The 14,932-nt window shown below is 40.2% G+C and overlaps 1 protein-coding gene across 1 annotated transcript; it reads right to left on the reverse strand.

The window, feature by feature from the left end:
- Positions 1–5,569: 5,569 nt before the first annotated feature.
- LOC104523830 (switch-associated protein 70-like) lies at positions 5,570–14,699 on the reverse strand (the record flags this gene model as incomplete). The annotated part of the gene is made up of 3 exons (XM_010166526.2): positions 14,619–14,699; positions 10,453–10,593; positions 5,570–5,743 (listed from the first exon to the last, which is right to left on the reverse strand). Coding segments are annotated over exons 1-3 (396 nt in total), but the record flags the coding sequence as incomplete, so codon positions are not given.
- Positions 14,700–14,932: the final 233 nt, after the last annotated feature.

A 14,932-nucleotide genomic window follows, 5' to 3' on the forward strand; every position in this document is an offset into this window, starting at 1 on the left:
AGCAATAATAATATAAAAGAACAGAGGCTCTTTAACATGAGCTATGCAGCCTGTTTGGTACCTTCTTTCAGAGGGCACGCTCTTTTCCCAAGTTTCAGTATCTATTTGCTTTGCTTTTCCAGGTGTTCCTGGCACTCTCCTCCATGGGGAATGAAGCATAGATGTTTCTCATATTTTTCTGATATACAAGTGGGTCTCTTAGAAGATGAAAAATAATGTCAAGGAGCCCTTCATGCCCAGCAGAGCACAGCAGACAAAGCTATTCTGGTTCACGCTATTCAAATAAGGCTTGTGATACACTAACAGATGTAAAAAGCCTATCCACATTGTACAGAATTCTGTGGAAGCACATGTTACTGGGCAAGAGACACGAAAGCAATTATATCCCCTTTCACAGTCATCATCAATTCCTTTTTTCCATCCCATCAGAACATCACTTACTTTTAAGTCAAGTATTTGTTTCTTCCTTTCCACCAACAAAAAAAAACCCCATACCAGAACTTATTAAACTCCACAGACATTAACTACTCTGGATTAATAGACTTTGCAACAACTGTGTTCATATGCAGCGTAAGCCATTACCTTCTTTCTTTTTTTAAATTAAATTAGCATTAAGTAGTTAAGTAATACAATAAAGGTCAACTCAATAAACAGTATAATATGTAAACATGTAAATCCTAAGGACAATCTGCTGCATAAGCTGAAAATTGTCTTTTGCAGCAATCAAGGAAGAGAGTAGTGAAATGGGAGAACTGATGCCAAGTAATAAGTGACTAAATATCTTTCTAACCATCATCATCAACTTGTAGAGGTCATGGGTCAATTAAAACTCAATATAAGCAGCTTTCATTCCAGTTGTATCAGTTTTGATCTTATTTCTGAATGGACAAGGTTCAATTCCCAGTATTTCATTCACTCTATCAGTTTCTGATACTAGAATGCAGAACAAAGAAGCAAACATGGTCACAAAAAACCTTTTTCTGCAAGAAATGCCTCCAGCAGAATCACCACTGGACAGCTTCACACTTTCACCTCTACAGTCTGAAAAACATCACCTCATTTTCAAAGGCACAGAAAGCCATACAAGGTTCGGACCCTTTTTGTCCTAACTATTAGGATTAGAAATGCTGAGTGTTAATACAGTTGAAGGCTAGAGGATAAGTGAAAATGGCTGCACAGATCTTCTTCCCTCAAGAAGGCAGGCTTAAAAAGCAAGGACACGAAACATGTTTGGCTTATTTGAAACAAGTTATGTGAACACTAGATTACAACACACACAGAGTGTGCTATCTGTGAGTTTCACCATTAAGGATGGCCCAGAGACACAGCTAACCACACACCACAGCTTTCAGGCGATAAAGCATTCCCAAGGCTGTGGTCACATGTCCAGAAATAAGAAAGGGAAGTGTTTGGAAACCTTTTTATAAAACAGAAAACGTCTGGTTAAACAATACCAAGGCACACAAACGAGTCTGTAACAACTAAGAGGCGAGTTGTAAGGGAAGCTCATGACAGAATATTTCTCCTCTTACGGCGACAGTTCTCTCCCCGTCTCTTTCCTTCATTTCACCCATCTCATGGAAGAGGTAATGCCTGAGAGAGCTGAAGGAAACACACACTTGGATGTCTGCGTCTCAGACGATTAGTGGAAAAGACTGGCTGCAGGGAGGGGAAGGGGCTCCCACACGGGCCTGTTAGTGACACGCCTGCTTGGTAAAGCTCTAGAGGCTCACTGTACCAGGAGGCAGTTCTGTTGTTAGCCAAGAACTGTATTAATTCTGAAAGCTGTCCATCAGGACTAATTTTAACTAGAGCAAACAAAATATGGCAGTTTTTCTCCAGTCCATCTCTCTTTCTTTGAAATACCACATTCACCCAGTTCACAGAAGATAGCAAGGCTTCTCATCTGAAGGGGGAGAGAGCTTTCACATTTGACACCATTTCACATATCCCTGGGACATGAGCACCTTTACAAAATTGACATTCATGGATCTCTGTTCCTTTCCAACTCTCCTACCTGCCCTAAGCTGCCCACCAGTTAACAGCAGAAGCTACACTGGAGCCCCAGGCTGTTACCAGCTCAGCCCAGTGCCCTGCACAGCCACCAGCTCCTGTCTCTGGAATCTGACTTCTCCCCATAACATAGAGGGATCCTCTCAAGCTTGAAGTCACATCCCAAAACTGCTCACCCCAACCCAAGCCCCTCCCCATGCTGGATTTTACTAACCTTATTTCCCTCAAGTGCAGGGCTGCCACTTCTCCTTCCACGGCATGTGAGGAGCACAGGCCAGATGCTGCTTCTGGCTTTCAGTCTGGCCTCTGCTAACCAAGCAGCTTCAGGCCCTTGTGTCACCTGTCCACTGCTTTCAAACTCCCTCTCTGTAACTGCTTTCCTCACTTTGCTCTTTCTAAAGCTTTCTTCAGCCTGCCTCTCCAAAACCTTTCCAAAGTAGCTTCTTTTTCATTATCTGCTTGAGCTGCAGCTGTTCCCAATTTACTGCCCATGCAACACCTGGGCAGGGAATCAAGACTTAACACTTTGCAGATGTGGGTAACAGGCCCACAGCAATGAGGTGTCCAATATGGAAGACCTCGCACAGCTGTACTAGTGCAAAAGTAGGTAATGTGGGCAAGAAGGAAGGACAGCAGCCTCCATCTTTAGTCAGCACAGTGCAAAGAAGGTGAAACTGCACCAAAGTAGGAGAGTTTTCCAGATACGAAATTCTACAAATGAGTGTAGAAACCACTTATCTCATTAAAAAAAAAGAAAAAGGAAAAAAAAAAGAAAATCAGACTCCCAAGCAGCTCTCAAAGAGCAGCTCCTCCATGGAGGAAGAGAAGACATCCTCACCACCACATGAAGTTCTATCAACACATTCACTGGAGACCTAAGAAGTTTTCTCTATTATAATCTTCCCATCCACAAGATGGGATGCAAAAATCTTCAAGGGATCACCCATCCAACCTGAAAGTATGAGGCAAGTTTCCTAGTTAGTTACAAAGGGGAAACAAAATCTTTGAAATCCAAAAGCCTTCAAAGTGGAAGGGAGGGAGGAGGGGAAACAGCTGGGTCCCACACGAAGGACTCCAAGCCAGAAACTACAGTAAATTGTGTGTTGAAATAATCTCAGCCAACAATAAGTGCAACAGAAGTAGTTACAGAAGGAAAGCTTGGTCCTGGCTAGGAAGCTATAGTCACCTATGAGAGGTTTACATCGCTCTCACCAAAACACAAACATCACAGGACAGCCAGGCTTCCATCACTCTCTCTGTTCTTCACTTTGCACAAATGCCCTCACTTTATACATGCCACGCAAGCCATTTTGTAATTAAATGACAGGATGCAATACACAGTGGTAAAGGTGAACTATATAATCAAGCTTTATTATGAACTCAAGAGGTCTAAAAAGTAAATGGAAAGAAAAATACCTTTACTAGGTACCAGTATCATTTTGAATACTATTGAAAAGAGTTATTTTCAAGTAGAAATTCTCAACACTAAGACAACAACTGCAAGTTGATACAAAAAATGTTTTGCAAATCTGGAGTTTAGATTTAACATAAAAAAACCCAGACATAAGAGCTTAAAAGGCAGATATGAAAGGTCACACAGAGAAAAAGCAAAACTGACTGAAATTGAGACTTTGCATCTTTACTTTTGGAATTTTGTGTAAAAGAGTAAATGTAGAATTTTCCAGAAGCACAGAGAACCCAAGGAGAACAAATGCAAACCAGAAAGGAGTATATTCAACAGACAGCATTCCCCCCCCAGCTGATTACATTACCTGTGTGGTCTAAGGCAAAAGGTTAGAGTGAATGCAGGCATTGTATATGATAAGAACAGAGCAGCCTTTCTTTGTCAGGCTCTGTAAGCTTTCTTTAAACAGTATTGTGCAATTTAAATCTTGCCGTAATCAAGACAATGCAGACACAGATCCACCTTAAGAATTTTTAAAATAATCCAAGTAGTAAAGCAATACAGGTTAACCCTGAACATTAAGAATGGGAAGGAAAGCAAACAAAGGAAAGCAGCTACGAAATCTGGAAAACCTCTTCTGGGCTGGGAGCCGACTCTGCAGCCCATCTGCCAACAAAGGGACATGTTGCCATTACCCAGATCAGCTACAGAAGGCAGCACGAATATCTGGGAGTTTGCTTGGTGGAGGGGGAGTGAGTGAGCAATGCCAGCACCCCAGAGCTGGCAAGTCTGAAGCTTTTAACCATGCCAAGAAATAAGGAGATGTGAAATACCTCTCCTCAGGTAAGCCAGGCTGCACAGTGAGGAACACAGTGACAAACGGGAGACACGGATTCGAGTGCCAGTTTCGATATTTATCAGTGGCTCCGACCTTCTGTCAAAGCCGAATCTGGCACCATTAATACAGAAGCTGTCTTAGCTTTTATAACCCTGATCCCCATCTCCCAGAAATGACTGAAAAAACAGGAAAGCAAGCAAGAAGACTGTCCCATTTCTCACAGGAATATAGCATGCCAGTTAGGGCCCTACCATCACCAGCCTGACAAAACCAGAAACATTGTACAGAGTGAAAGTCTCCTGCTAAAAAGTGAGTGACAGACAAAACCGAGCAGTTTATTTTGATAGGGGAATTGTCTGTACTTTATGGTTTGGCACAACAGCTTGGAGTCCAACAGTTATGTTGTCGTGGCATGTAAATCAGACTCGTTTGATCCCTGATTGTTCAACAATTTGCAAGTATATATTTATCAGTACTCCAGTGCTGAACTGCAAACCCCTGGGATTTCTGCATACAGTTTTGCAAGAGATTATTTATGCCTACAGTTCTGATCCTTCTGCTTCTTCCCTCGCCCCTCCTCAAGGGGAGAATTGTGGAGATACCGAAATCTTGCTTTAGGGTTAAAATACCTATCTGAGCACTGCCCATACTTGTTCATGAACTTAAAGAGATCTCACTGGTATTATTCCTTCAACCCTTTCAAGCAAGAGCGTTCAGGTGGTGGCTGCTTTTGATACACAGAGAGCATCAGAAAAGTTCGTACTTCTCCTTTTCATCACAAGGGTGACATGAGACTGAAGACTCGTCTTGCAAATCACAGTAACACAGAGCAGAGGGGAGAATTTTATTTCAGAATCACACTGATGTGCTAACTGTGCAAAATTCTGATCACATTTAAGCAAGCACAGTGATGAAAGACCACATACGTGCACTACTCATGAAGCGAAGAAAAAGGCCCAACAGCTCCGAGTGCTGCTATTAGAGCTGGTCACCCCAGCACCCCTCAGTCCTCACAAAAAGCAAAATAAACTGTTTACTGGGGGGCAAGAAGCACATCCCATTTAGTCCAGGCTGTTTAGATGACAGACATGCATAGCCATCAATATGTAAAGTATCCTGTGGGAATCCCTGCATATGCACCCTGGAAGACAAAGAAAAGCACCCGAGGCCTGACATGATTAAAAGAGGGGAATAAAAGTTTTATATTAAACAACTGTTTTCTCTTAAATCTCTAGAGAGTAGCAAACATTAACATAGTTCAACTAGGACATTAAGCAAACTGGTGTTAAACAGCTAAAGTTTTTGTTTCTTACCTCCTCAGGTACAATGATTAAAGGGTATTTGTCCTCTGATAAGAAGTTAAAAATAACCCACACTTTAAATGCATCTTCATCACTAATCAGCAAAGGACTTTTAGAGAGGTTCTTTTTAGCACAGAGAGTCCAGCACATCCTGTTGAATTCAACTTTGTCAAAGTTTCCTTGAACCTGAAATGAAGAAATTGAACAAAAAAAAATTAATATGTATGAATGGCACAGAATAACAGACAAAGTTTAACAGGCCAAGGCATACAAAAAGCACAGAGAAAATTCTAGTTTGCAAGAAGTGTCAAGGCCCAAAAAAGAGCACTGTAGCAGCCTCGTCTGACTTCCTGCATGGGGTCAACTGAGGAATTTCTTCCAACAAAATCTACACCCAACCTCCAATTTCTGGTCAAGTTAATAACACCCTGACTTCATGTGAAGGAGGCTGTGCTGCATTCTGTATCTCCTTTAGCATATTAGCTTTAGCTTCCAAATTATCTTCAGAATGTATTTGTTCCAACTGCCCTTCTATTGAGTTACTGAGATTTTATACAGCAAATGTGGAAACCACTACAGGCAAAACTACATGTGGAAGTGCTAAAAGCGATACTGGAAAAATAGCTGGGAAAGACCTTAAATATGCTTTTACACTTCGTGTTACCCAAGCGTAACTCTTGTAGGATATTCATAAACATGCAATCCTTTTTTTTCTTGAACACTAATCTATTTAAAACCTTTCCTTTTTCTCAGACTTGCAAATCTTCACCTTACTATTAAAAAATTGCTTTTGTTTTTGTTATCCTTTATCATACCTAGCAACTGTACATACCCATCTGTGAATTATTTACATATGCAAAAGCTTTCATTTCCTCTATTTTCTTTTTAAATCTTCAAATCTATTTATCTCCCTACAGCTCAGCAATGTTATTTCTTTGCCAACATGTAACTGATATAAGCATGTTCTGCACTGTAATGCTTCGGAAAGCCTGTCTAAGAAACACGTTCTTGTAACTCTTGTGGTAACACCACCAGTAATGTTCAGTGACATTCTCTCACGACAGGCCAAACCACGCATCTTAGATGCTTCAAGGACACTGCTGCAAACTGTATGATTTTCTATCCAGTCTGATAAGTGCTCAAATACACATTCCTAAACTTAAAAATATCTAAACAGTTTCTAAAGTTATACTTGAACTCACTCGTAAAAGTACTTCTAACAGTTAAGAAACTGTAAAAGTAGAAAATTTTCAAACAGGAGGTATTGATATCAAAAAATAGTCAAATACACACATAGCTCTTTCATGACATGAACAACCACATATTTATAAAAACAGGTTGGTCAAAGACTACCCTGGAATATAAATTTAAAGAGGATTCCCCAACACATCTTTAATTACAGTGAGACACTACTATGAATTCTACACTGAAATAATCTTGATGTGAAATTAAAATCAAGAAATTTATGACACACTATTGAGAAAACAGAATTTCAGTTGTGTTTGGCCAGAATACTCATCCTGCTTGCAGCCTGTCTGAATATCACACAATTTTGTTGCTTAATTAATGAACAAACCCTTGTACAAGAGAACTTTCCTGTGCACTAGAAGACGCTTTTAACTGTACTTCATAATTTGTTCAAATTATTTGAAGTCACCATTTCATTGGGAAACTTCTACAGTACTCCAGACTATTAACTCTACAGCACCTACCACTTTTATTTGTGAATCTGTCTAAATGACAAAACATGCAAATGAACCGATGCCTCCAACCTTAAAACTCCTTAAACTCATAGGGATAAAAACATGATATATAAAAGACACCTACCTTCCCTTTCTAAGAAGTTTCACAACATAATCAAAAGAAAAATGCAGTAAACATCATGCAATTTATAGATCTTTCATTTCTACTAACACGCAAAGTGTAATTTACCATCATCAATATCCTACTAACTCTAAAACATATGGAAATACAGAAAATATTTGGCTTAAGTACCAGTGATTGGATCAGTTCTAAAAATATAACAAGCATTGGCAGTGTAAATAGCATTCACTGAGTTGTCTGGAAGATGAGACAACCTGAGTTTTAGAATGATGTCCTTCTTTGTCTTCTCATCCCACTATGACTTCCCTGCTATAAATAAGGCATTTTGTAAAATACCACCATCACCATCATTGAAAAGGAAACATTTTCCTTTGGTATTAAAAGGCATACATGGTAAATAATGGAACATGCTAAGATATGGTTATGAAACCAAGTAAAACAAATTATGAAGAGATTATACTGGTAAGTGTCAGCTCCCTCCTGAAAAGGACACTTACAGAACAAGAACAGATTTTGTTTCAGTTGCAGGAAAATCCTAGATACATCTGTCTGCTAAGTAACAAGCAGCATGATACTAGAAATCTAATTATTCCAACTATTTATTCAAATTCCCTATTTGGATAAACAAAATTAGTTGCAACCAATTTGCCTCATTAAACTAGCAAATTGTGCCTTTCTTGATAACTCATTGGTTCTACATAAAGAGGCTTTATTCCAGAGTAACACAGGGTAAGCCAGCACTAAAAAATATAAAAAGCTGCAACTGTATTTAAGAGTACAACAGAAGCTATTTCAGAAGATTACAAAGTCCCCTCAATAAAATTGTAAGTCACAGTTAGTTATCTGTTTTAAAGAAATCCAAGGATTCATTCTTTAAATATTTTATTAATGTTTTAAAGCAAAATATCTTGAGATCAAAAAAATTTCTCTTGAGCAGGTTGCCCTCGCTCAAATCAATTAATTCACCAGAAGATGTATGACTGGAAATTGAGAGAACTTTCTCTGTATTTGGGGGTATAAAGCACCAGCCCTTCTTTAGTAGCTTTGCTTACTAGCATAAATTAATAGTATTTGTTCTACAGTCACCTCATCAAAAAGAACAGATTATGCCTTGGAAGAATGACAAAGAAGGGGCTTCTTGTTTGCTTTTTTTGCTTGTCTGTTTTCAACAAAGGAGACATGCTATGAACCAGTGACTTCATCCCGCTGCATATTGTCCTTTGGCACTGACGTAAAGACATCTCTAAAAGATGAGATGGCACAATTAAGACTTTTTCCAGTCCACAAAGATTAGCCTTCTGTCTAAAGAATTTAACTAATTTTTAATACTACATATCTAAACAGTTTACAAGCATTTAGTCAGGATTAAATAACATGAAGCTACAGGTAGTTTAATCCTGTTGCTTAACACTTTCAACTTTTAAGATGAACTAACAGTACAGGCATATCAGGCAACTGGCGGAAGCCAGAACAGCGATGAATAAAACAACACAGAAACTACATGCAGTCACCTCGTTCCTTTCATGAGAAAGCAAAGTAGCTTGTCCTTTGTTTTTACCACGGGGTAAGAAGGTGCCCCAGAGTAGCTAAACACTGTAAATTCACACCAACTTGCTTATGTAGCCAGGTCTTTAATTTTCAAATTAAGGTGTTATTTAAATGCAATTGCTCCTCATTTCCATAACTATTCATCCTTCAAAAATGAGGCTGTTTATATTTGAAAAAGCTTTCCATTGCTCTTTTTCTTTTACTTAATGGCTTGCTACTTTTCCTACAAATAGTATTAACAAAACCCACTGTGGTTCAGACTCTAGTACTGTAATCCTTTGGTCAAAATAAAGTAAGCCCTTTTTTTTCCCAAAAAAATTTGTATACAAACTCCGTGGTCTCTGTTGAATCTTACAGGAGCTCAGACAGCCAATGCAAAGTGGAAATGAGATCACAAACTTCTTAGGGACAAAGCTAGATTCTCCAAGATCAAACAACCAAGACAAAGGTACCTTTATGTGTATTAACAACCAACAACTCCCACATGTAAAACAGGACTCTATTACTGGGTATGAGAGACACACAGATTAGAGAGGCAGAGGAGATAAGTCTGAGGAAGATATAGGAGCTTCTCCTGCCACCAAGTTGCCAGACTGCATTATATTTATCACATTTTCCACCAGTATTAAATGAAGTTTAAAGAAGCAGCAAAAATTACCAGATCAGGCTAAGGAGTTTGCATAATCTGCATTTGCTGCACTGGACTTTTCAGCAGCACGTCAGTTCAGGGCTCCTTAACATGATAAAAGAAAGCAAACATCTATGTATCTCTGCAGCCACAACATCAAAGTTTGAGGGTTTCTGAGGTCAGCCCACAAATGTACAAGAAGTCAGTTGTATTGAAGCTGATATGTTTGCACTATCATATGGGCTGGTCTTTATCATCCAGACTAGTCTCTCAACAAAAGTTGTCAGAAAAAAAAACAAGATAGTTTTTTACTTTCAAGCCCTGCTGGCTTTCCAGAGCTTCCCCCAAAACAAAGCACAAAAGAAGACTGAGGAGTGCTCAGACATGAAAGGAAAGAACTTCCAAGACAAAACTTACCAATACACCCTAATGTCACCCACTGTAACTATTTGAAGGGATTCATTTATTAAAATACCTTGTGAACAGACACTGAAGATATTTTTGCCCTTCCTATTTGCAAAGGAGTCTGACAATATTCTGTTATAGCCATAGTATAAAGTGGGACAATCTATAGCCCCAAGACACTTTAAAATAAATTCAAGCTGAGGTGCTTTATTAATGCAAACACAGTTCTGCATGAATACAGCTTAGACAACGACCAGATGTAACAGGAAATAGAAACCAAGGAGAGAAAAAGGAAGTACAGAACAGTGCATCCTTCCATTTTAAGGCACGAGCTCTCCAAGGCCAGCCCCATCACAACCCCACACAGGCAAACTCAAAACCAGAGTGTCTTCACACCAGCATGCTTCCTGCAAACAGAAGTCTACTGTAAAGACAGTCTAATAAAAAGCCTGATAAAGGGAAAAACAGAACACAGGAATTCAAAACTTACCTTTTCCAAGATGAATTTGTTTAGATAAGGCATGTAACCCTGATTGGAAACTGGTCCTTCATCATCATCCCTAAAGTGCTCTTCCAAGGCCACTGGATCATGGGGAACATTTAACACTGTGCACAAGTTATGAGAAAGGACCTAAGGACAGAAGAGAAATCAGTGACACTGCTGTCAGCCTTAGCCATGCTGCACTCCCTCCAGAGGTGACTTGTGATTCGCAAAATCATGTGCAAAGTGACACTTCCGTGTCAACACAAATTTTGCCCTGAGGATTTTTGTCAAAAAACAAAGCATAACTAAAAAAGTTGACTCCAAGGATTCAATGGCTCCAGGCGGTTGCACGTTTACAGAAGCAATGCAATCACAGATGGCCCATTCCTACGGAAGTGCAAACACAGCTACTGAAGCTCCTCTGTGCACATATGCACTTGAAAACCAGGACAGGCACGCAGACACACCAAAGTGATATTTACAGAGTGAAATTAGATAGCTGTGGAAAACAACTACAAACACTTAACCTTTGAAATTATATCTACCATCTGGTGAAAACAAGTAATGAAGAAAACAACTCAATATGTCCATTTACTTTACAAAGAAATGACTGCTCCATTAAAGCATTACAGAATCATTGAATCGTAGTGGTTGGAAAAGACCTTTAAGATCATCAGGTCCAATCATAAACCCAACACTGTCAAGTGCAGCACTAAACCACGTCCCTGAGCACCTCATCTACCCCTCTGTTAAATCCCACCAGGGAAGGTGACTCCACCACCTCCCTGGGCAGCCTGTTCCAAAGCTTGACTAATCCATTAACAGTGGCTTTCTCCCATCTGCTTGCTTTCAGGTTGCTTCTCAACAGTCACTCCATGTTTCAGTTAGCAAAGGAAAAGTGATGTTATAGAAAGAGGAAGGGTTTAGGCGTGCTTCTCAATTTTTTATTTTAAAAAGTTATTTGCATAAATTATGTCAAGAGCTTAACACTCACCAGCACTCATGTCTGTTCCTGAGAAATGACCTTCAAGAAGAGGCTACACGCTTGATTAGTTTTAAGGAAGTACTGAACTATTGAAAACTAACTGATAGGCAACGCATCTCAACTTCTTCAACTTGGGCTGAGTTTTGCACGCATGAACTAATGCCTCGGAACCAACAACAGGAAGGCAGAGCCCGGGTATGGGTAGCAGTCAGTGCCACTAGCACTTTCCTAAGAAAGGCAAAGCACCATCCCTTTCGTTGTCAATACTGTCTCAAGTCAGGTCAGCCCTGTAAGATGCTGCTGACCGGGTCTTAAACACGCTGTCACTTGGGAGCCCGCTCCCTTTGGCGTGATGCAGAGTTAAGCCTCTGAAGACCACGTACTGGCTACAGGAACTGAGTTAAGGATTTAACTTCACATGCCCAGGAATGGTCTGCAGTGAAAAAAATGTAACTAAGAACCAAAAAATAGAGGTAAAAAAGAAAAAAATAGGCAGATGTAAACCAGATTGCATCTTTTGAAAAGGCATACTGCTTTCGGTATTTATTTTTTTAAATCAACAACTAGATAGGACAGACTGCAACTGAATTTTGGCATATGTTTTACTTTTTCATTGTGCACCATAAAAATTTATAAAAACCAGACCCAAACAATGCAAAGAGAAAGCAGTAAAAAAATGTGCAGAAAATTTATAAGTGGGTCTTATAAAGGCAAGCAGACATGAAGTGGTTGAGATGGGTAGCTGCAAAACAAAGAAGTGAAAGTCTGAAGTTGTCAAAGCCTAGGAAATCAAACCTATACCACACACTTAAAATGTCTGGGCTTTTCCCCTGCAAAAAAGTACATTTACTTTCCTTCTGTATGATAAGGAGACATGCAGAGCCTGAGAGCTAGTTAGCATAAAATGCCACAAAGATAGCCCAAGATGCAAGTTCAGTTCACAGGAGAATTCCTCTCTATGTACCTCCAAAGTTACACTTTCTTTTAGAGAAGCACACATTTCCACAAGAAATACATATTTTCATTGTCATATGCTAATATTAAGCCACTGGAGCTAATCAAGTGCAAAATTTTAAAAATAGAAAAAACAATATTATCAGTCATATTACAACAAAAGCTGTATTGTTTAAAGTAGCAAAATAGTATTTAGAAGTTATGACATGTCACACTACCCTCCATCAACAGGGTATTTCCCTTCCATCTGTCTTTATTTTTAACCACTACATCAAATCTAGTATTTGAGCCCATGTGATTTACATATGGAGTGGGAAAAATGTACTATCATGTATATTTCCCCTTCTGTTTAAGGCTTCTGTTGTTATTTATAGAAGACTGAGGGATTCTTGAATTTCTGAGATAAAGATGATCTCAGTTTTCCAACCAGACTGTAGTTGCTAATACTATAACTAAAAAAGTAGTCAGCTAATAAAATACTCTAAATGCATAACTGATTTAAGCTTACCACCAAAATAACTTGAAAGTCTCAATATCTCACTTTCTTATCATATCCTTTCTACATGTTTCTCTTCTCCCTTTTTCGGCCTTCTGGCTGTGCTTGGGCTGTCAGAAACCTAGGTGGTTTCCACATCAAGCAATTAATCAGGAAAGAATTCCACTTTCAATCATTTTCTAGGATCTGCCTTATCTGCGATCTCTCCTGTGCCCAGCGCTCTCTTTTCATAACTCAGGAAATTCCTTGGCGCCTGCCGAAGCCTGCCAGTCTCTACCGCGGCCAAGTGCCAGCTGAATTCTTCAGTTGCAGGGTAAGCCTGAAAAATTCTGCATTGAGGTCTCATTTTGTTTGTTTTGTTCTCTCAAATCACATTATCTGGACCATGATACACTCTATTCTAATGATTAATTTAAAAAAAATTAAAAACCTAGCTGAGTATTAGGTTAATTGGGGTATGAAAAATCTCCTTGCCTTGCAGAGGCTCCACCAAGCATGAGGAAGTTTTTCAGCAGTGAGGATTATTCCCCCCATGCCCACAGGGTTGCTAGGCAGCTTCTTCTCTCAGCGCTCACTATGCTCTGGATGCCACGTTTAACAATCTACCTTCGTGCCAGAGCCAACTCCTACCCCAGGACAGAGACTTATCTCAGTGCTGTGGCAGGTGGGTACAGCAGTGGTCCCCAAACTGCAGCGCATGAGACAAGCGGTCTGCAAAGGGTCCAAAAAAACAGTAAACTCTGGGCACAACTCTTTCATTTTCAGTGAAAACTTTCATAAGAAAGATGTCTAGTGGTGCCCAGGGAATACTGAAGGTGTTCTGCTCTAGATATAAGCAGCCACATTAAACAACCAAGTAGAACACCAGAGGTCATTACAGACTTTGGATTTACTTTATTTATGACCAGTCTCATGCTGCTTTACCTGGAGTGCAAATCTCCAGCCCAGCTCTACTCTACCACAGCTGCTCCCCTCTGAGCTCCCATTTTCCAAAACATTAATCTTCCAAAACTTTAAGCACGTGTTGAATTGTTACCATCTGAGTAGTTCCATTTAACCTTGTCCATAAAAGTGATCTGCGTTTCTAAAGGGAAAAGGAAGATCTGCTAGACTACTTACTTCTCAGCAACAAAAATTTGGCCCAGATGACAGTAGGAGCATTAACAGGGCAGACTAATCCTGCAGTGGCTATTGTCAGTTTCTTCAGTACTTTTTTCTTTTTCTTTTCCATCTTTCAGGGGGCTCTTCTTCCCCCCCGGTCTTTTTTTAAGATTTTAAAATGCTGGCATCACAGATTCTGACAGCTCCATTCAGTGGCTTTGTGTGAATTCATTCCAAGACATTCTTGGCTCATCTCTCCCTGACATCCATGTCAGCAGCTAGCCAGCCAAAATAAGGCTACTCACAAGTACTTTCCCTTTTCCTTTTTTGACCAGTGTGGAAACCAGCATCGGATATGCCCCTTGTCACAGGCACAAGATCGTTTAAACCAGGGTACGTCTCAAGCATAGTTTCCAGCATCACAGCATCTCCAAGGTACAGCTTCCTTAGCCACTCAGGTAGCCGATGCTCTGTTCAGAGTCTCATTGTTTAACACTGGGATTAGAGCAGCAACTTCTTCCCCACTGGACGAGTGTATTCAAGCCTGGCCTCCACCAGCTCCGGCTCCTGACACTAGTGTCCTTCCCCCACAACACCTCCTCCGTTCCTCCGCTCCCTTCTCCCTTGGGCACTCACAGATCCCTTGTCATCATTTTCAACAACCTCATCCTTCCTCATGCCTTCATTATCAGTGTGCCCCCTTTGGCCCCCAGTCATATACTGGTGCCAGCTTGCATCTGTCCAGTTGCCAAGGGAATTGCCTTTCTGCCCAGTGGTTCCCAGCCCTTAGGAAGAGCTCCCAGTAAACATCCTCCATCTACTGTGCCTTTCTTCTACATCTTCCTTGAACAGGTTGACAAAACCTCAAGGACAAAGGTTGAACAGGCTGCTGACCCACTGGCAGCTGCTCCCCTCAGGTGCAGTACCATGGCCCTGCCATTTCCTAACGC

The sequence above is a fragment of the Antrostomus carolinensis genome, unplaced genomic scaffold (genome assembly GCF_000700745.2).
Source record: "Antrostomus carolinensis isolate BGI_N321 unplaced genomic scaffold, ASM70074v2 scaffold38394, whole genome shotgun sequence".
Lineage (NCBI taxonomy): Eukaryota > Metazoa > Chordata > Aves > Caprimulgiformes > Caprimulgidae > Antrostomus > Antrostomus carolinensis.